Source organism: Condylura cristata, unplaced genomic scaffold (genome assembly GCF_000260355.1).
Source record: "Condylura cristata isolate star-nosed mole 26May11 unplaced genomic scaffold, ConCri1.0 scaffold00001, whole genome shotgun sequence".
In the NCBI taxonomy this organism is placed as follows: Eukaryota; Metazoa; Chordata; class Mammalia; order Eulipotyphla; family Talpidae; genus Condylura; species Condylura cristata.
The window spans coordinates 77,212,531-77,234,926 of record NW_004567102.1 but is presented as its reverse complement, the minus strand read 5'-3'; the positions used below and the strand labels follow the sequence as shown (position 1 = coordinate 77,234,926).

Genomic DNA, 22,396 nt, shown 5'->3' with positions numbered 1-22,396 from the left:
ACTGATAGGTGTTTGGAAGAGGAGTTAATTTAGGCACATTCTATTTGAAATAACTAAAACATTCATGTAGTACTTTCTGGCAAAGTATGGACAGATGGAGCTGGAGATTTAAAATTCATTGCTGTTTAAGTGATCTTAGAATTGGTAAGGGTGAGTGAGATTACTTAAAGAAAGCAACAGAATTTACTGGTAGATCAGGTACAGCAGAACTCGATAGTTATTTGAAGGTGAAATAAAGGGGAAGAGGTTGAAAAAGGAGACAAAGTAGCAGATAGTATAGACATGAGTGATCCAGAAGAGTATGTGCTATAAGCGGAGGCTGCAGAAGCATTACTCCATGAAGGGTGCAGTTGTCAGCTGTATCTGCTGGTACTGACGAGGGCTCAGTTACAGCATGGACTGATTTGGCCAAGGAAGTCACTGATGACTTCGGGAAAAATACAGGAGCAAGAGTAAATGCCCAAGCATTTCGTAAAGTTAGCTGTGTGGTAGAAAATTCAGAGCTGTAGCCAGAAGGAAATAGGAAGTACAGAAAGACTATGTTGGGGACTTATATTATTTTTTTAAGAGAAAAAGTTAGGAGCAAGCTTAATCTTCAGCAATGAATAGATTGAAGGTATAGGAGAGAGAATGGAAGTCTGTAGTAAAAATTACTTTAAAAAGCAATGTTGAAAAAAAAAAGCAATGTTGATAGATCACTTTGAAAACAAATAACAGATGTAGGTTGGACTGTTGAGTAAAAAAGCTATAAGGGTAGGTGCCCTTATAAAGAATGTGTGGTTTTACTAGTCATTTCAGAGAAGACAGGTATGGAGTTTTCCAGATGTGATGATAGAAGTGGGTGACCCAAGTGAATTGGAAGAAAACAAGCATAGAAGATGAAACATAAGACCTGACTATTGAATGGGTGTCAGGTAGAGCATATATAATATTTAGAGTTGAAGTGTAAAGTTTGTGAGTTGGGTACCAAAATTCTTCCATGGATGAAAGATAGTGTTCAGTAAGTAGATGACAACACAGGGTAGAGGTAGGAAATAATTGGGCTTCATAAGACTTGAAAGAATATTTACAAAAATATTTACAAAAGTGAGAAATAATGATCAGAAACCTGCCTCAGGACAAAAAAAGATACCAATGTTCATATGCAGTGAGTATGAGAGACAGCCTCGTCACTCAAGAGGGCAACTGAAAAATAGTATGCAGTGGATAGCCAGGTGCTGATTAAAGCAAAGAAGTGGAGAACAGTATTTCTACAATAAAAAAAAATAAATTACAATCTTAAAGCACTAGTTGAAGGGTGGAAGAAATAGGAAATGGAAGGGTGAGTGCAGGAAGGAACTGCAGAGAATATGAGAATAACAGGACACTGGTGGTTAACTGATAAGAGGATAGTAACTGTAGGGCTCATGTAGTCTTCCCCTGTGAATCCCTGTGAAAGTGGGTATTTTTAAAGCAAATGCCAGAGGGTTGCTGAGTGAAGAGGAAGACGATTCACTAAGGGTACATGACCATCCCTGAGGCATTTGATGGTTAAACTTTAGCCTGCTTGCCACCCCTTCCCACTGCTACAGCTTTTTCTTCCTTTTCTTCCCATTAAAGTAATCTTTTGTAGCCCTTTCTACATCCTCTTCTCTCTCCCTCTGGCCTTGGGCGCCCTAAGGGGCCGCAGATGGCATTGATGGTTAAGAAGGGCTGCTGACCCTTAGAAGAAAGCAGACATCCCAGTATGAGAAACAAGTAAGGAAGAATTGCTGTGTCAGGCTTCACGCAGTGAGTTTAGGAAGTGATTGCTCTAGCTACCAGTAAACAGCACTGCCTCTGTGGAACTGAGTCACTGAGCCCATCAAACCCAAACACCTGTTCATTTTATGGCAGCTTTCCTAGACACCCAGAAGAGAAATTCAGGACAGTTAACATTTGCTGTCCTCTGGGGACAGAGAAATCAGTGTACAAAAACTGTTCATTATGCTCAGACTTCTTCCTGCCTTTTATGGATATTGGCAAGCACGAGAACAAAGAGAAGCTTTTGAAAAAATTATATAATTACAATATTTACTATAAAGTTCCTTTTGTCAGTGATACATATATCCTTGCATATCCTTTTTATTAAAATTGACTATTGCACCTACTATGCAAGCGTTTTTCCCTCTTCCACATTCTCACATTGCTTCTTGCCATGTTTGCTATTATTTCTCGCTCCCTTTTCTGTCACCATTTCTGTCTGCCACTTCTGCCTTCTGCTGCCTGTCCCCTTTTCTGACTCTGTCACATTTTCACAAGACTGTCTGCCACCTTCTTCTTGAAGTATCTGCTTGTTTTCTCAGGTTCCCACTATACTCCTTGGCTCTCTGGAACTGTCCACCTGAATGGGCATCATCCATCTTGGAGTTGAGGGAGTGGTCAAATATAAGATAAAAATGTCACCATGTCAACATTTAAGGCATTATTCTGTAATTTTAGAAATATTACTCAAAGATTTCCTAAATCAAGGGAGTTTTTCCTTTTATTGTTGATTGTCAAGTTCCTTGCATTTTACTAAACAATCCTGAGAAGTAATTTTTTATTTTATCAGAGGTTTTGTAGTTTGCTGAAAGGTTTATTTCATTCTTAAGTTTTCATGTCAAGACTCTTCATCATAGCAAACAGTATAATATATATAAGACATTATACTTAATTATCTAACTGATCTTGTGTGCTTGGAGACTATAAAAATAGTACTAAATAGTACAAGGTATTGGTATCCTATTTGGAAATAGGAAATTGTACAGTGTAAGGAATCCTATTAATTGACCACAGAAATAAAATAAATATTGAAATCACCACTGTTTCTTTTAGTGGATGTAGTTAAGATAAAGACTGTATCTACCCTACCAACACAGTGGACATTATTCCTAAATGACCCTTGGAACCTACTGAGCATTTCACAAAGTACACAAAATTCCCCTTGCAAGTTCTGACAACTGCCAGGCCTTCTGGATGGTTTAGTAGGCCTCCTGGCAGAACACATGCCCCACGTGGCCTGTTCTCTGTGTCTTAAGTTTGGCTAGGTTTCACACTCAGCATTTTTGCCAGTGAAATCCTGACTCTGTAATGGACAAATTTCTTATATCATAAGAAATCTCACCAGGAAAAAATATAGATGAAATAGCTACAGCAAAACTGCAAACCCCTCCCCACCTCACCTGCCACCACCCCCCCCCATCCAACACAGATGCATATGGCTTCATCTTTTCAAACTTTTCAGTGTCTAATAACTGAACTTCTTTTTAAAATAAAAACTTCAAACCCTCCTTCATGTGAATTTTGATTCATTATTTCTGGAATCTGGTCCAGGAATCTGCATTTTTAAGAAGCAAATCTGTTGTTAATAGAAGTATACAGACTTTGTAAAGGAAAACAAACTGTACTTCTACATTCAAATTCCTAAAGAAGCACAGCAATACCAGGCTAAGTCTAAATCTACTGTGTGTAGAATCTGTTATTTTTCTTTCAGTTGTTTTCATGATTTTGTTGAATTGGTTCAGAGGTGACTTGAGAAGTCTACCTTGTACTTTCTAAATATAATTAAAACAAACATCTGAGTGGGGAAAAAATTGCAAAATTCTGACTGAAATTAAAGTAAGCATAAAATAATTTAATAAACATCCTCAAGTGATTAAAATTACTTTTCTAAATAATTTTATGCAACATTTCTACATGAACATTAACAAATAAACTTAGAATGCAGTTGCGTGTTTTTGTTAGTGCATATCATGAGTAAATGTATTTACAGTTGATTAAAGGTAGTTCTTTTCATTGGCCCCATTAGCACTTACAGTTGGGAGTGGCTAGTTCAGTGCCTTCTAATAAATTGAATGTGCAATGGATTTCTCAGACATAGACTATAATTTATCTTTATGAAATTGCCTTTATAAAATAAACCTCTACCATGTGGAATGTAAATGTCATCAAAATGTAAGAAGACATTGTTCATGAAGTGGGTACTTTATTTTATTCACTGTTATATCCCCAGCATCTAAACAATGCCTGACATGTAAGAGGTACTCATAGGTACTCATGGATGGGTGATGGATGAATGGGTGGGTGGGTGGGTGGATGGATGGATCAATGCACAGATAAAAGAGTTGTAAAGAGCCTTTGGATCCAAACATATTTTTATTGCTTAAATATATATTTTTGGCATTATATTTTTGTGGCCTAATACATTTATTTTCCACTACTGAAGTAGAGTTCCCATTGAACTTTATTCAATGACATGTGAATGCTTGAAGAACCCAGCATCTGCCCTGGGCATACAGTTTAAAAATATTCCTATTGGCCCTCCTTGGTGGCGCAGCGGGTTAAAGCACAGCACTGAGAATCTAAAGCCACTTCCGCATGAGTTCCATCCCCGCCTGCCCCGGAGGTGACCACATGGCGTGGCAGACCTCTCCTGACTCTCCCGCTGCCCCCCTCAGCAGTGTATTTCGTCAATCTGCCTGTTCTGCTCCCCACTCTGTCTCTGGTGAAGCCTCTCGCCTCCCCTGAGCCTCTGACCTGTACCCCAGTTGTTCTGTATGCACAAATAAATAAATCTTTAAAAAAAAAAATTCCTATTTCATGAGACCAATGATAAAAGCTGAAAACTGCACTAAATTATACCTGTCACTACCAACATGGGTTTTTAGAATGGTGAACAGGTGCAGACAGAATAAAACAATGTTAACTGATATTACTCAGCTGAAACTACTATGGACAACATAGACACATTCAGAGAGATAGCTTAGTTCAAAAGGGAAAGTCCAGAATAATGAAAGTCAGGAAATACCAAGACAGGAAATTACTTTTTCTATACTGAACAATAAAAGGAAACTTCCAGTTATTTGCAGGTTATAAACTCAAGGTCCCCTAGAGAATATCCATACTTACTAATACCTTACACAGGCACAGGTCAATATCCACATTTCTTGATTCTTAACTCTTTTGCTTTTTCTGTCATCCTTTCAACCTTACCTACCCCTTGTAGTTAGTATTTCTGTTTTATCAAATTAATATTTCTTTTCTGTAATAGTGACCACATTAACTAGTCTTCAGAAGCTAGTAGAACTGAGTCCAAGTTTGTTTATATGTATTTGGCATAGAAATAGTCAAAAGATCATAGATGTGTACAGTCCTCATTAATGATACAATAAACATTCACTTAAATTGGCTTCTAGTCCATACTGGCTCTTTAAATCATCCCATTTTTGTTTTTTATTTTGCAGCTTGCAGTGACATGTATGTATTTGGGAATAAGAGAATGTTATTTTTCATCTTTGTATATCCACTGCCTGATACAGGTCTTGTTAACTTAGATGAACTGCCTGATGTAGTTCTTGTTAACTTTGGTTAACTTACTTGAATGAATAAGTGAATGATTTGAATAACCTAACATGAACTTACTTGAAATGTTAAAGGGACTTGAGTGAAATGCAGAAGAAGTCTATCCTATGTCTTTGTTCACTTTCACGGGCTCCGTTTTTAGACCAACCATGATCTTTTCAGTATTTTTTTAGATCTCTTGCTTTTCATTTGGAAGTACAAAAGCACAAGTCGAAAAGAGAGAAAAAAGTATGAATAAGAGCCTAATGTGTTAGGAATCTGTTTTTTCTAAAGAGTAAAGCTTTATTAACTAGAAATAAAGCACAGAGTTTATTGACTTTATTAACTTCTCCTGTTATCTATCTACTGATGGATAAAAGAAGACATAAATGCTCAGCATCCTAAGGAGATTGCAGTACCCTAAATTGCTGCCTTCTTCTAAGATGGGTTCCCAGAATTTCGCACAGTACCCAACAGAGCCATCTTTCCCTGTGTCTGTGGTTAATACTTGTTGAATATCTGGCTGTCAGAGAGAAAGCTAGAAATTCAAGATTTGATTTGCCTGTTGATCATTCTGAGTGAATGACAAAAATACATCAAAACTTTTAAATTGGTATCTATTTCCTTTTATTTTTATGTTGTTTATTAATTTGTTTTACACAGCAGTTTAGATCAAGAAACCTAAATGTAAATATTAATTTTTTTCATTAAATAAGCTGGAGTATATACAGTTTACTAAGGACTATGTCCTGGAAAAGATTTCACATTCCTTTAAAGAGCATGATCATTTCATGATCTCTACAGCTCTTCAGAAATAACCAGACTCTTCTGTGAATGACACTATATACCAACAACTATTTTCAGAGCACTGCCTGGGAGGAAGATAAGTGTTTTCAGATTGTACCATAATATTTAACGTAAAGTAATCCTGCAACCAACACAAAGTTATTACAACATAGATACTAAGAAGGTGTTTTAATTATTGTCATCAATAATAATTAATATTAAATAACGAGTTGCCTTAAGATTCAATCATTTTTTATATAACAAAAAATTATCTCACAGTTTTTTTAGTCATGAATTTGGTATCCACTCTCATGAAATTGTGTGCAAAGAAGTAGCCATGTCTAAATGTTAACAGGCAAATGTTGTAGCATTTTTAGAGGGCAGTTTGATAGGGAATCTAACAAAATTCAAATATCTAAAATTCCTTTAACCTTTGACAATTAAATTTTCATGTGCCTGTCCAATAAAAATATTTGTACCTGTACCTAAATATAAATGAAAGTACAGTCACTGAAATACTGTTTATAATAGCAAAAAATAAATGAAATCAGTCTAAATGTTTATTAACAAGCAAATACTTGATATTATTGCTTAGCCATTACTGAGCAGCCATGAAGTGAATATCAATATATAGGTCACATGTGAAAAGACTGCCGAGATAACAATGTTAAGCATACAGTATAAAACTTGTTTAAAATTATGTGTGAGTGGCCTCCCTCGTGGCTCACAGTTTAAGTCACAGGGCTCTCAAGCTTTTACCAGCTACTACAGCATGAATTCAGTCCCCAGCCAAGGAGCTGACCCACATGACGCAGCAGACCTCTCCTGTCTCTCCTGCTGCTCCCCTCAGTCTATTTCAATAGATCCACCTGTTTTGCTCCCCACTCTGCCACTGATGAATCCCCTCACCCCCCTCTCCACACACACATCTCTGGCCTAGACCCCTGTTATTATATACATAAGTAAATAAAAATAAATCTTAAAAAAATTTTGTGGGTGTGTGTGCTTTTTCTTACCAACTTCTAAAATGCACAAGATGGTCTTACAGGATGAATGCCAAATTTTTAGTGGTTTTAACAGGATAGGGCATAAAAATTGTTAATTATTTAATCCTGTATTCTTCTGTCAGCTTAGTTGTTCAATGAACGTGTATTGGGGATATTTTGGTAATTTTTTTTTTAATTTATTTATTTGTGCATTCAGAACTGGGGAACAGGCCAGAGGCTCAGGAGCAGTGAGAGGCTTCACCAGAGACAGAGTGGGGAACAGAACAGGCAGATCGACGAAGTACACTGCTGAGGGGAGCAGCGGGCAGGCCAGCAGAGTTCTGCCACACCATGTGCCAGCTCTGGGGCAGGCAGGAATTGAACTCATGCTGAAGCGGCTTTAGATTCTCAGAGCTGTGCTTTAACCCGCTGCACCACCAAGGAGGGCCCGATATTTTGGTAATTTTTTTAAAACTGTCAGAATTGTAATAGATTTAGTAATAGGACAGAACTTTAACCCCTTATGTAATGTAATTTCTGTTCAGTCCTACTCCTTTTTGTGTTACCTTTTTAGCCAGTAACCAATCATTTGTCTATAGCAGTTTTTTGACAGATTATGAATTTTCAACACAGTATCTTGTAACTTGGAATTTTAATTTTTGATCATTTAAATTCTTCAAATAGTTTAAAGCATGAACTCCTCTGTCTTAAGAGACGCTGCTGTCACACATTGGTCTGTCTTATGGAGTAAGCATTTATTGGCATTGTTTTCAGAAATCGTGCCAGCAGGACGGCGCACTCAACCCAGGAGCTACAGATACACATGAGCTGCTTCTTACTCCACTGTTCTCACTCTCCATAGCCACTTGCTGTCCATCTAGAATAAAAGATTATTAAAATCATTTCAGTCCCCCATGTGGCTTCAGTCAACAGAGCGTGGCATTTCTAGATATTCTTTCATAGTGAAAACTGGACTGCGACCAAATGGTTCCAAATTCTGGCATTTGGACAGGAGCTAACACTGAACTGGCCATATTTTGATAGAAGGGAATGCTCTGGTCTTTACCTTAACAAAATTTGTTCTAGTTTGGAGTGTTGCGTATAAAAACTATAGTATTTTTTTTTAATATTTATTTATTTATACATACAGAACTGGAGTACAGGCCACAGGTGCAGGTGTGGTGGGAGGATTCACCAGAGATAGAGCGGGGAGCAGAACAGGCAGATCAACGAGGTACACTACTGAGGGGAGCAGTGGGCGGGTCGGGAGAGGTCTGCCGCACCATGTGGATCACCTCCGGGGCCAGGGATTGAACTTGCACTGAAGCGGCTGCGGCAGCTTGCAGAACTGTGTACTAACCCATTGCAGCACCAGGGAGGGCTTGTCATATTTTCTTTTGAACTTTTAGTAAGAAGCTACTTAGTAAAGGGAGTGGTTCGTAGTTATCCTGGCATTTCACTTGAAAATGAGACCTTTTTAGGAACATCGATGTTTCTGTGTGAATTCCTTACTGACCCCTTCATACCAGTTTACTGTTTTCTTATTTGTTTGAGGTATTTTTGCTCTTATTTAAGGTAATTTTTAGACTGTATTTTTAAGTTCTTGATTATGATGTAATCAATATATTCAAAGAAACAAAGATAGACTCAGGATTTTATGATCATTTTAAAACTTTACCCATCATTCTGGTTTGCTAACTTAAAACTAGTATATTTCTCTGTCTTGATTTGTTTTTACTCTTTGTGTAACTACGTATAAAAGTGGTGGGCAATGTGTTAGGTGTGGAGGTGCATTTGAGCAAAAGAGCAAAAGATCTACCATGATGGGGGATAGCCTGTGTCACTGTAGCACTCATATTTACTGCCTTAGATAATGCTACTGTGATTCTATTACCTGTCAAGTAAACTGTGAACTCTGTATGTGTTTTCTTTAGAGATACAGATATCTCTTTAACAAACAAGGGGAAGGACTTTGAAAAGTTAGAGTCTGTAACAAGTGACAAGCAAAATTGGCAATTGAATGAAGCCTTGTAAACTCTGGACCTGTAATCTGTTATACCACCCCAGAGCATTCCAGGAGAAAACTTTTCTCAATGACAATAGAAAACTTGCTGTATTTCCTCATTTTCTTTTTTTATCTTTTTCATCCTCTTGTGATAAAAATGCTTACAGAAAATGTAAAAAAGCACTCTACATTTATCTAGCTTTGTATCACCTTCCTCCATCCAAGGGGCCATCAGACAGACCTCTGTTACTCCAATACCATGTGAGAGATGCTTATACCTGGTGTTGTTTACATGGAGTCTTGATGCACTATAGTCTTAACATTTCCTTTTCCTTAGGTCAAAAGGTGTTTTTGAACATAAATTCTGATTATCTAAAGTAAGAAAATTTGTTACTACAAAACCAAACCACTTAACCAGAAAATCCTACCTTCACAGGCATATATATCACTGTATGGCTTTCTTCTGTGCTCATTTATTTATTTATTTATTTAGGTATAAATTCTATGGCTTCTACAGTTTGAGAATAAAGAAAATGTCCAGCAAATACAAAATAAGAAACATCATCTAGAGGAGAGACTTTGGGGACAGAGTGAGAACAAGGAGGGAGGGAAGCACAGTGGACTATGGTGGTGGCCTCTGGGGAGCGTGGGGGGAACAGCCACCTTAAAAGAATCATTCATTACAAGAATGAATAATTTAAAAAAATAAAATTTATACCCACCCATAAAATATTTATTGTTAAAAGAAAAGGTAAGCACATAAGCACCTGAGAATTTGTCTTGATTCATATATAATTTTGGTATGTTATGTACCTGTTTTCCTTTCCACTGTTAACTAGATTTTATTTGACGATGATGTGTCATCTTCTTTGTTTTCAAAGGGCAGCCATTCTACAAAAGTGGAAGCTGTGGTCAGAACTCTGATGCGAATCCAACGTAAAGATCCAGGGGCCAAAGCACTTGTTTTCTCAACGGTATAATCCACATTTTCATTCTCAGTATTAGCTAAGATTGATGTTTTGTCTCTAATCAGTGTATATCTGAGAACTAACTTTTAATGTTCACCATAATGCAATTGCTGTGTAAAATGACTACTAGGTTGTTCATGCTAGATTTGTTTTTCATGTCCATGAATAGAATTATTAGAATAATTCTATTTTAATAATTATAATAATTAGAATTATTAGAATAATTCTATTTTAATAATTCTAATAATTATCATTAGAAAAGTCTCATGATGTTTCACAGGCAATTCCTACAGCTACAGGCATGCTACTATATTTTATTTAGGGAATTCCTTATATTAACTATTTTAAAAATTGGAATCTGGGCCCTCCCTGGTGGCGCAGCGGGTTGAAGCACAGCACTGGGAGTCTGAAGCCACTTCCGCATGAGTTCGATTCCCGCCTGCCGCCTGCCCCGGAGGAGACCACATGGCGAGCCAGACCTCTCCTGACCCGCCCGCTGCTTCCCTCAGCGGTGTGCTTCGTTGATCTGCCTGTTCTGCTCCCCACTCTGTCTCTGGTGAAGCCTCTCACCGCCCCCTGAGCCTCTGGCCTGTACCCCAGTTCTGTATGCACAAATAAATAAATAAATCTTTAAAAAAAAAAAAAAAATTGGAATCTGAAACCTTCAAAGTCTTGTTTCACAAATGAAATTGGTTTAAGAGAAAGAAAATCTGCTGAATAAAGTATTAAGTAAAAATTCTAGTTACCATTTTTGAAAGATAAATAGCCACTACAGTGCCCCCATGATTAATTTTCTGTACCATTTATCTTAATTCCATTATCCTATCTTTAACCAGAATTTGATGTTAGAAAAAAAAAAAACTTTAAAATTAGAACTAAATAACTGATAGCGCTGCCTTTGAAGGTTTGGTTTTATATTAACTCTGAGGAACAAAACTTATTTTGATTTAGGCTTTCACAATCTCTACGTGAAAGCTATGTTATAAGTCCTTGTTTTCTTTTTGCTTTATGTGTTCTAGTGGCAAGATGTGTTAGACATTATTTCAAAAGCTCTCACTGATAACAACATGGAATTTGCACAAATCAGTCGTGTTAAAACATTTCAGGTATGTCAAGATGATTTCACGTGTATTTTTTAAAGTGGAGTCAATTGCATATTGAAACTGCTGTAAACTGGCTACTTGTATGTTGTCTTGTATCATATTAACTGGGTATGAGTTCTTGATTGATTATAAAATTAAGATTCAGAACCAAAGTGGAGAAAATGTAGTTACTTTGTCTATCACTTACACTTATGGTGATATATTTTTTTATTTTAAATATTTTATGACTGTGATTCTTTGTTAAGTATAAGAAAAGGTGACCTGTGATGATGGAGGGGGCTTCATGCAGCTATAGATACCCTGTGCCAGGCAAAACTGCTTGTTGTCAAATCATCCTCACATCACACTCAGCACAATGACAAGTGTTGACACAAGCACATAGCAGAGACCAATGACAATTTAGCACATTCATGTATCTTCTCTCATAGTCACTCTAATACATTTAACACTTTCCACTAAGCACAGTTTTAATTTGCATGTGGCGTACACACACACACACACATACCATGTTGTGATTCCACAACACAACAGGTGAGCTTATGTGACACTTTCTTCATAAATCAGTAAGTTTACATTTTCTACAACTGGTATTTTTACATTTCATTTTCCTAGTTACTGCATTTCACAATGACCTGGACCCACTAGGCATCTTTAATGTGCACTATAATACACTACTTCTATTTCTAACTAATCCAGTTAAAATTCAAATGTGCCTTTCTTTTTAGGAAAACCTCTCTGCATTTAAACACGATCCTCAGATAAATATTTTGCTGCTGCCCCTGCACACTGGCTCTAATGGATTAACAATCATCGAAGCTACTCATGTTCTTCTGGTGGAGCCCATACTGAACCCCGCCCATGAGCTCCAGGCCATCGGGAGGGTGCACCGAATCGGGCAGACGAAGTAAGGGCTCAAATTCACACTAGACATGTTTGCGCAAGTTTTCAAAATAGAAATCAGCATCAATATGTTTATAATAGCTTTATCATGGCCTATTCATTTTCAATTATTCTTTTTGTATTAAATGTTAAAGCATTATAAAAGACATTTTGAGATTTCCAACTCTCCCTCTTCCAAGCAGCAAACCCTAAATTCTCCCAGTTTTTGTCTTTCCCTCAAAAATTGTCCTGAATACTTGATCAGCCTAATTCCATAGATTGTTTAAGATAACTCCAAATTTGAAGGCAACATAGTGACCTAGAGGATTTATTTGTGATGGTCTAAAGCAGACTATGTTTAAAATAAGCCATGACTAAAAACAAATATCACCTTTTAAAATTCTTCCATTAAGGAAAAACAGCATCCTAGTTTCACTGTATGAGATAGTTATATTTAGTTTAAGGCCCAAAGTAAACCTAGTAGTGAATATTATTTAATATGTCCTACTTTCATTCAAATATCAACTTGAACAGTTATCTTTTATAAGGCCTGGATATTAGGTATCTTCTCTGTTTCCTTTAAAAAAAAAAAAAGAAAGAAAGAAAGAAAAATCACACCCATATGAAGACTCACTTTTAAAAAAAGTTGGTTGAGCAACTACTGTATGCCAGACATTTTGCTAGTCTGAAAATTCAAATTGAATAAGATAGAATCTATTCCCCCAAGGAAGTTACTTGGTAGTATAGGAAACAGATTTGGTTTGAAGTATTGCGATAGAGAGTGCAAAAATATCATAGAAGTCATGTGGTCAAATCAGAAGGGAATGACCAGCTGTCCCTGGGAATATCAGGAAGAGCTTCATCAAGTTGAGTCTTGAAGGAATAATGATTGCAAAGTTGGGCTACAAACGAGTGCTCTACATGCAGAAAAACAGGAGATAAACAGCCTATGTCTGGGCACTGTAAGCATTTTGGAACTGCTGGAGTGTAAGGTATGAGAGAGGAGTGGCAGCAGGTGAGATCGTTTACCCCATACTCAGAATTATAGCCTGCTCTCCAGAGAACGTCAAGACTTCTAATTAAGAGACATGTTTATCAAACAAACCCTTCTTAAACAATGGTAAAGTCACATAATTATAATAAATGCAAATTCTAAAGGGCTATCAGTTTCATTTAAAATGAAGTTATATCCTATATGACTGGGATTTTTGGTTTTGTCTTTTATTGTTAAGCATTTCCTTCTTGTCTCATTCGGGGGCTTCACACCTTTCCTTTGGGTGCCTCTCTAATAGGTACCTCCAGTTTGGCCTCAGCAAAACAACTGTATTCCTACTGTACCTCCACCTCCTCCCAGCCCTCCATCATCTATGGTTTCTGAGGAACCAGAAATCTAGGGCTCTTCCATGTTTGTCTTTTCATAGCCCACATCCAAATGATCATTGAAGTTTTGTGAGCTGTCTCCAAAAGATCCACCAAATCTTCTGGGTGTTTACTGCCTCTTCTGGTGCAGCCAGAGTACTCTCCACCACCTTACCTGGACTCTTACTGAACTTCTTAACTGGCTTCTGGGCTTCTACCTTTGCTGGCTAATAGTCCACTTCCACATGACAGCCCAAAGAAATTCCTGAAACATAATCAAGTACAAATCAAATTATGCAAAAACCTACCAATGGCTTCTCATTGTAACCACAATATACTCCCAGTTCCTTACATGTCCCTGCTCTCCTGTCCAGTCTCATTTTTGCTGCTCCTTGGCAGTATGCTTCTGCCGAGCTAGCCTCTGTCTGCCACTAGGATGATTAAGCCTGTTTCAAGCATGTTCTCCCTAGTCTTTGTATTTTTTTACAGTTTCTCCAGTTGGCTCTTCCCACTTCCCTTTCTTAGGGGCCTTGTACCTGTCAGTCATGTTTGAACTCATAAAAGCCTCCTCATGGCATCATCTGCATGGGAAACTCTTACTTGTTGATATATTTGTTGTGTGTCTTCCCTTATCAGAGTGTTTGCTCACTGAAGCTAACAGTTTTAGTCACTGCTCATCCCACCCCCAACCTCTTAATTGTTTCTGCACCTTCAATTCCAGCGGCCTGATAAAACAACATAATACATGTGAAGTCTGTTTGTTCTCATTTGTTTCAAGATTTCTTAACTTATGATTGTTTTGTGCCTTCTAGACCTACTATTGTACACAGATTCTTAATCAAAGCCACAATAGAAGAAAGAATGCAAGCAATGCTGAAAACTGCTGAGAGGAGGTTGGTAACAGCTGGCTACAGATCAGTGGGGGAAACTTTTCTGTTTCCATAAGATTGTGAATGTGTTTCTTTATTTATGTGACCACTTAGTCAACCAAAAGTGCAAATATTGCATAAATCAAGGTATGGTATATTACCTATTCTGTGTTTCCAACACTCTAGAAATTCTATATTTGACTTAATTTATTAATAGGGATTATAATATACAAAAAATATTTAAGCTGTCTTACTTTCTTTGACATGCTGGATGCATTTTTAAGTATCTGTCATACCTGACTGAAAACTTAGTCTGACACGTGTAAAGGAGACAGGCTGCTCCTGTGTGCACCACAGGCTGCTGGCAAGGTCTGGACTGGAAAGTGGGTTCACTGTGGTGTCAACTGCAAAGAGAGGACATGAGTAGATAGACCAGAAAAGTTTTGTTTTACTTTAAAAGTTTTTTTTTATTTTTTAAAATAAAATTTACACTGGTTTGTAACATTACAAGGCAGGTTCAGGTATGCAGCATATCAAAACACCTTTAATTTTAAAACTTAGCTTTGGAATCATGAAGCCTCCTAATATTTCTCTCATATATTTTCTTTATAGTCAATTTGAAAACCTAAGCCACTGCCTTACTTTCGTCCTTGTGAGACAGGTGTGATTGGAAGACACACACAGGAGAGGTTATGACTTTGGCAGAGGTTCTTTCTGTGGAGCTGCTCGCATAGTGACAAAGTGGCCTAACATGGCAGTTTCCTTCAAGTTTATGGGAAGGAAAGAGGCTACCTACCATCAGAGCTTTTGCCACAGATATGAAGACATATTGTTAGTGATGTTGTTTCATATGTAACAGAATTTAGTAATTGTATTTAAGCAATTAGAAGAGCTTTTGAATTTCTCTTAAATTAGCTTCAGGCATGAGTGTAAGTTGTAAGGTGAGAGATCCTAGTGGCAGTTGGCTAAAACATTGTGTCTTTGTTGTAGTGATTGTACCGAGAAAAAACATTTTATGAAAAATCTGAATAGTCGTCATCTAGATGACATCACTGATTTTAATGAGCTGTAATAATAATCCCATGTCCTGCTTCTGGGAATTTCTTATAACTTAGTTACAAAGCTTAAGAACACATATGTTGCCAAGTCATTGTACTAGTATAGCATATTTTGTGGTATATGTTAAATATATAACATATTTAAAATATGTTATATATTTAAATATTATATATTTAAATACATTTAAATATTTAAATATGTTATATGTTTAAATATATGTTATTTTTTAAATATTTAAAATATGTTGCATATTTAAATATTTAAAATATATAAAAGGTTAAAGTATTATTATAAGATCTCAGGTTCCTATATTTTATTATATCTTACAAGACTAACCGAATATTTGACACAGATATATTAATGTATTTTTTGGGGTTTCTTTCTGACTCTGCTCACTTGGAAAATCCTGCAGTCACACAAACTCATCAGGGAAGCACCCAGAGGCCTCTGTCTTGACCGTGGCTGATCTGGCAGACCTGTTCACCAAAGAAACTGAAGACCTTGAATGAAGTACACGGATTCAGTCCACGGACTTTAATGTATTTAAAAATTTTAATTGTTTGTAAAGCAAAGTTATTAGTTTAAAAATCCAGTAGATGTCATTAAACTCTGTTCTTAATCTAGTGAATTTTTTTGTTGTTGTTGTATAGTATCCTGATAGTTACTGAATCCTTGTCAGTATGTTATTTGCAGATCTATAAAGGCTTTTAATTTTACATTCCTAATAAAATATTTATTTTTTGTTCTAAAGAAAATCTATATATAATGAGATGAGGAAATTAAGAGAGATTTTTTAATAAGATCACTCTTAAATTGGAATAAGAGAAACAATAAACTCATTTAGTTTTATATCACCTGTATATTCAGCCCAATAGATCTTAGTTTTGGATATCTTTAGCACATGGTTCACCTGTATCTTGTCAGTAACATTATAAGTAGATATAAATTACATTAACTCCTAATTATTTCAGTAGATTTAGGCTATAACCCCATGCATAGTAACTTTAAAGTAATTAAAATTCTTAACAATAATTTAGCACTAGGCAACTATTTCCTTTCTACCCTGCTACTAAAAATTGAAACATTGAACACTTTTCATGTTTCTGTTACATGTTAAAAAGTGTCAGGTTTAGCAATTAACTCTACCATTTATAAGTATATATTTACCTTAAAATTATCTAAACTAAAAAAGTTATCTAAACTGCTTTTCTCTACTTTTAATTTTTCTGTTTTCAGATTGATATATCTGTAAATATTGTTTTTGTTTGTTTGTTTTTTCATTTCTTATCCTTGTAACGTGGACATATGGCAGAGTTTTGGGGGATTTTTTAGCATTATTATGTGGATGTCTTAGATTATTTTCCTTTCTTGTTCTTGTGTAACTATACTTTTAACCACTACTATCAATATTTATGATAGTTTGTTATTTTATTCCTGTAATACTTCCCTCAAAGACTAACATTTGATCTTTAGAACCAGAGAATGTCATATTCACATAAGCATATAATAAGTGATAATAACTGAGTATTTTCTTCTTCTGTGAAGAACTTAATGGACTTTGAAATCACTAGATAAAGAGTAGCTTGTTATATCCTAGTTATTTGAAGTAATATAAATGTTCTTGTTTGAAGTTTTGTGGTTTTGGTTTTTTGAGCCTTCAGAGATTAAATGACCCTCAGGACTAACTAGCTCCTATTTAGCTACCCAGAAAACTATGAAGAAATGTCCCCTGGATCACATTTGTCTGAGAGACTTTGGTGCTTAGTCAAGGTGCATTTTCTTATTCTAGGTTTATAGGGTGACATAATACAACTGAAGCAAACACACACACATTTTTGGTGCTTATTCTTCAGTTGAAGAGTGGTATGCATTGATTGTTTTATATGAAGTTAAACAGAACTATTATTTTTGTAGCTCTTTGTATTAGAAAGAGCTTTCCTCTGCATTTACATGTGTAATTAGCCCAGCAATCCTGTGGAGTTGATATAACTAATACCATTCCTATTTTAAAAGTAGAGAACTGAGGTCCAGAAATTTTGGGGAACATATCTGTGACATGTAGTCAGTGAAAAATGGGAGCCCATGTCCTCTGACTCCAAATCCTGTGTTCTTTGACTAAATCTTATGTCACATTGAGATTTAGAAGGCCCACGGTTATAATTTAATGGTGAACCATATCTGAGTATTTCTTTGTTTTCTAGTATTTCTTTCTGAGCTCAAGTTTTAGAGATAACAATTTGATAAGCTTCAATTTTGTAAAAAAAAAAAAAAGTGTAATATCCCTAACCTGTATTAAAGAAAAGCTAATCTTATTTATTTCTGTAAGTTAGCATCAATTGATCAATTGAATAAATATTTTAGTGCAAATTTATTTAATTTCTGAGCCTTAGAACATACAGTGTGAGGTTTTGTTTTTTTTTTTTCTGTCTCTCAAAAAAATGTCAATATTGTTCCTGTTAGACAGTCTCATATTTTATAGACATTTATAATTTCTTCAAAACAGTTGTGACAATACTTCCAAATGGTTGTCCAAAGCAAATACCCACTTCAGCCCCCAGATCTTCATGCTACCACAAAGGATTTTTTAGTTTCCTTCCTCCATCATTTTATAGTTCCTGAAATATTATTCTACTGGTAAATGTTATTCTTAAATTTAGGGTGCTGTACCAATGATCCACTGAGGGGAAAAATGAGATATTCCAACTATGAGAAAGCTTTGAATCCAGAAAAGCTTTCATTGTTAAATGAATGTTAGGTAAGCTTACTGACAAGACATACTTACATACAATGTAAAACATATATACCTAATTCTAGTCTTTTGCACCAAACCCAGGTAACTAGTCATTGGAGCTTTAGCTTTTCCATGTGTATGTATACCAGCTGAATGATCCATGCATTTAGTTCCAAGGGTTGGTCCCTTCCCCATCACATTGATAAAAGTAAACTAAACTCTCGACACAATAACTCACCATTTAATCCCAATATAAATATAAATGTAAATAATAAAGCTAACAGCATTGAATCAAATATTTAGAAATGAATTTAGTAATGCAAAATAAGTTTTCAACTCAAGCTATCCTTGCAAGTAGAGGAAAAATTAAGTGTTAAAATCTCATACTATTCATTTTAATAAATTATCTATTCCCAGGAACCAGTATGTTTGAGTTCCTTTCTATACTAAAAGTATACTTTTGAGAAATGCAGAAATCATCTATGCTAAGTGACCTCGGGTTCGCTTAAGTTGAGTAAAATATCAATTTTTCTAGAATTTTAAACAAATCCCACAATAATTACTATACTTTTTTACCTAGCCTACCAGTGGGAGAATGAAATTAGTACAGTTATAAGCATGTATGTTATGTTTCTTCACTCTGATGAGGAAATTAAATTTTCAATGTTATTTCTTCAACATGGGGATCAATTCATTTTATAAAAATTGTCTAAGCTGTTCAAGAATCTCCCTGTATTTCTGTGACATTGTGAAGCCTGTGAATGCTCTCACATGTGCAAGCTGGATGTGAACCTCTGCGACATTCCTTTAAAGGAAGACTCAGTAATTGACAACCCCAGAGGGAGTCAGGCCCACAGTAGGTATGCACCATTGCCTTTGAATTACACAACAGACAGTATTGCATACAGAAAATAGCACGAGAACTTGGCGGAAACCAAAGGTGCCGTCTCCAGCCTTCCCTCACCTTCAGCCAGCCAGCCAGGGCCAAGCTGTGGCTTTGGAGGCCACACACCATCACTTGGCTCCTGTTCCAGTCTTTATCACTGAGTCTCAGGGCTGATTTTGTGCATTGAAATGGACTCATAATGAAACCAAATCCTTTGTGCTGCAGCTTACGCTTTTCTTTTTTCTCTTGCAAAGTAGAAAACACCTTAAATCTCTGTGATCTGTATACTAATCTTTTGTACAGGTGACTATTAATTCAGTACTATCAACCCATCTCTTCATCCTTTCCATCTCTTCATCTTTCTTTCTCACCAAACCCTTGTTAGTTTTTCCTTCCAGTGAGGTGTTCCACAGCCCTGGGAGCCTATTTGAGGAACCATTTTGTCCTAGGAGATGCCTTGCCAAATGGGCTACTTTTCCATCCATGATTTGTATGCCAGCATAGTTCTGAACACTGGCCCCTCCAGTGCCTTAAGGAGCAAATAGTTGTGCCCAAATTTCCTTAGAAATCTAGCCTCTCGTCATTAACAATTTCCTTAAGCTAAATCTATTGAGGAAACCTGTGTGTGTGTCTTTTCGAGATCATTTAATTTGTATTTACCTCATCCCAGAACTATACTGGCATCTTATCATACTTCTGTGCCCCAACTTCTGTAATCAAACAGTACCTTTTCCAGACTCACAAATTTCTGTTGACTAAGGTTATTGCCTGCTGATCATGAATATATTTTCCTCTGTCACAGAATGGTGTCTTCCTTGGTAAATGAAAACTATTTTAAAAGGGAATGTATTTTAGTGCCTGATCTTGCTTTGTTGTATTGAAATGTTTGTAAATGACTAGCTATTAAACTGTTAAAGCATATTTGTAGAGTCTTGTATTTACTTAAAGCTTCCTTGCTGGTTTTCTGTCTTTAAATCCGTAATGGACAATCAGGTTACTCCTTAAATTCTCTGCAGGTTACTACTTACCCTAACTCATTTAATTTCTCTAAGGACTGACTGCCAGCATGATATGGTAAAAATAAATACTTCATAGAGCACTTCTGTCTTCCTACTCATTTGTTGCATAGAGAAGACATGACTCAGTTAAACAGAGACATAGTTTATGCAGTGAATTCTGAAGGGAATCAGACAAGTTATTTAAGTGACCCAGAAGTACATGAAAAGATTAGTGACCAGGATAATGAAAATGAAAACCATAATGGGGGAGGGAGCAGGATGAATAAGCAGAGCACAATGAAACACACACTACAGTGTGAATTCATGTCACAATACATTGATAAAACTCAACATCAAGAATAAGTCAATGTACTTATACTGTGGGCAGCTAATGTGTCAGTGTAGCTTCATCACAAGTAACAAATGTGTGCCTTCACTCAGCATGTTGGTAGGAGAGCATGGGGGAGAGGCAGGGAGCAAGAAGTATAAGGAAATTCTTTGTACCTTCTGCTCTACTGTAAATTTAAAACTAAAAAAATTAGTTTGCTTTAAAAAAAAGTACACAGCTGGCCCTCCCTGGTGGCGCAGCAGGTTAAAGCACAGCACTGAGAAGCTGAAGCCACTTCCGCATGAGTTCGATCCCCACCTGCCCCGGAGGTGACCACATGGCGTGGCAGACCACTCCTGACCGCCTGCTGCTCCCCTCAGCAGTGTACTTTGACGATCTGCCTGTTCTGCTCCCCTCTCTCTAGCTGGTGAAGCCTCTCACCGCCCCTGCATGTCTGGCCCAGTTCTGTATGTGAAAATAAATAAATCTTAAAAAAAAAAAAAAAGTACACAGCCAGTGAGATGCCATTTCACACCCTGTAAGTTAAATAGTAGTCAAAACACAATGACAGGTTGGAGCAAAGGTATAGAAAATTGGAAGCCTCCTAGATATTGGTGGGAATGTGGAATATTACCACTTAGGAACCAGTTTGTCTATTTAAATTTTATATATATACACTGCAAGCATTCAGACTATCAAAAGAGCTGCAACATTTTTTTTTTTGCAATTACAAAGTGGTACTCAGTTAACAATTATTTCATATATACTGCATCAGAGACACTGAAAATGAAAAACTGCCATCCCCACATAGAACTAATTTGTGTTATGCACCAAGAACGTGGTTTAAACTTCGAAGCCAGTTAACACCACCCATCCTGTAAAAGGCCAGATAGTGACCCTGAAAATACACTGAAGAAGGCTATCAAAAGTCAATCAGTAGTGTATACCCCAAAAAAAAAAGACTGTACAGTTTTAAAAAATCTTATACTGCTTTATATTTTGATTTTCATCTATAGGAGGGTGATAGGCTTTACAGATGAGAAAAACAACAGTAGAACGGCCTATTTATCCTCTTTGTCTTTCCCTTGCTTTTTTCCACCTGATTTGGGGCTGTGTCAGGCCTTCCATTAGCTCTGGAGGCAACAGAAGCCTCCTTTCCATAAGGCTCCTTTCCATAACACCGTATAAGGTGGTCCAAGCAGACTTAGCCTGCATCTGCTACAGCTCCTTTGCCACATCGCCAATGGCCAGACCAGTGTTCAGTGATTTGGGGAGGACAGTACTTGGCTTAAAGCAAGGAAAAAGGTAGAAGGAGGCCTCTTGGGTACATGGGAGCCCTTGGTCTATTTATGAGTAAAAGAGTTCTCACTTCTCTCACAAAGAGCTTTGTCTGCTTTTGCCGTGTCTTCAAACTCTCCTCAGCAGACCTGGACTTCCCCCTCTGTGCGAACTTCTTAGAAAAGTGAGTTGATCAAAGCATCTGGGAGCTTCCTCTTGTGCTCCTAGCAAGTGTCCACAAAGAGGGCACATTCCTTTTGGGCTTCTTAGGGTGCCCTTTGCCAAGTTTTTATTATCTTTCTTCAGCAAGACACATAGGAACGCAGTGCCTGACTCTTATCCAGGGCTGTCTCAGTGGAGTTCATTGTACTGTGGGGGTGGTGAGAGCAGGAGCCAGACACAGCCTTCTCCTGTCTATTTCCTAGAAAGTTTAACATACATCCACCACTGTGCCCCTCCTGTGTGTTTATGAAAACAAGAGAAAACATTTCTCCACAAAGACTTGACTATGAACAGCTGGGTAATCCCTCACAGTGGTAAGCTCATGACTCAATAATTCTAGTCCTGAGCACATATCTGTATTTGGTCTGCTTGGGAGGTTGCCAGAATGCAGTATCACAGACTGGGAGGCTGGAACAACCAAAATTGATCTCCCACAGTTCTGGAGGCGAGAGTGATAATCAATGTGTGAGCTTCTTTTACTTATAAGGACACCACACTAAAACTTAAAAGCATTATTTATCGTCAACAAAGTAGAAATAACACAAACTGGTCAATAGATGAATAAGCAAAATGTAATAAATGCTTACAATAGAGTATTT

General features: G+C 36.8%; 1 protein-coding gene across 1 annotated transcript in view; it reads left to right on the top strand.

Moving 5' to 3' along the window:
- The window catches only part of SHPRH (SNF2 histone linker PHD RING helicase, E3 ubiquitin protein ligase), a 69,392-nt gene extending 51,759 nt beyond the window's left edge, over positions 1-17,633 (top strand). Inside the window, exons 26-30 of the mRNA XM_004673916.2 lie at positions 9,999-10,091; positions 11,105-11,191; positions 11,914-12,092; positions 14,239-14,319; positions 15,767-17,633. Of these exons, the coding sequence (XP_004673973.1) occupies positions 9,999-10,091; positions 11,105-11,191; positions 11,914-12,092; positions 14,239-14,319; positions 15,767-15,863 (537 nt within the window). The 3' untranslated portion in view covers positions 15,864-17,633. The remainder of the gene's footprint in view (positions 1-9,998; positions 10,092-11,104; positions 11,192-11,913; positions 12,093-14,238; positions 14,320-15,766) is intronic.
- Positions 17,634-22,396: the final 4,763 nt, after the last annotated feature.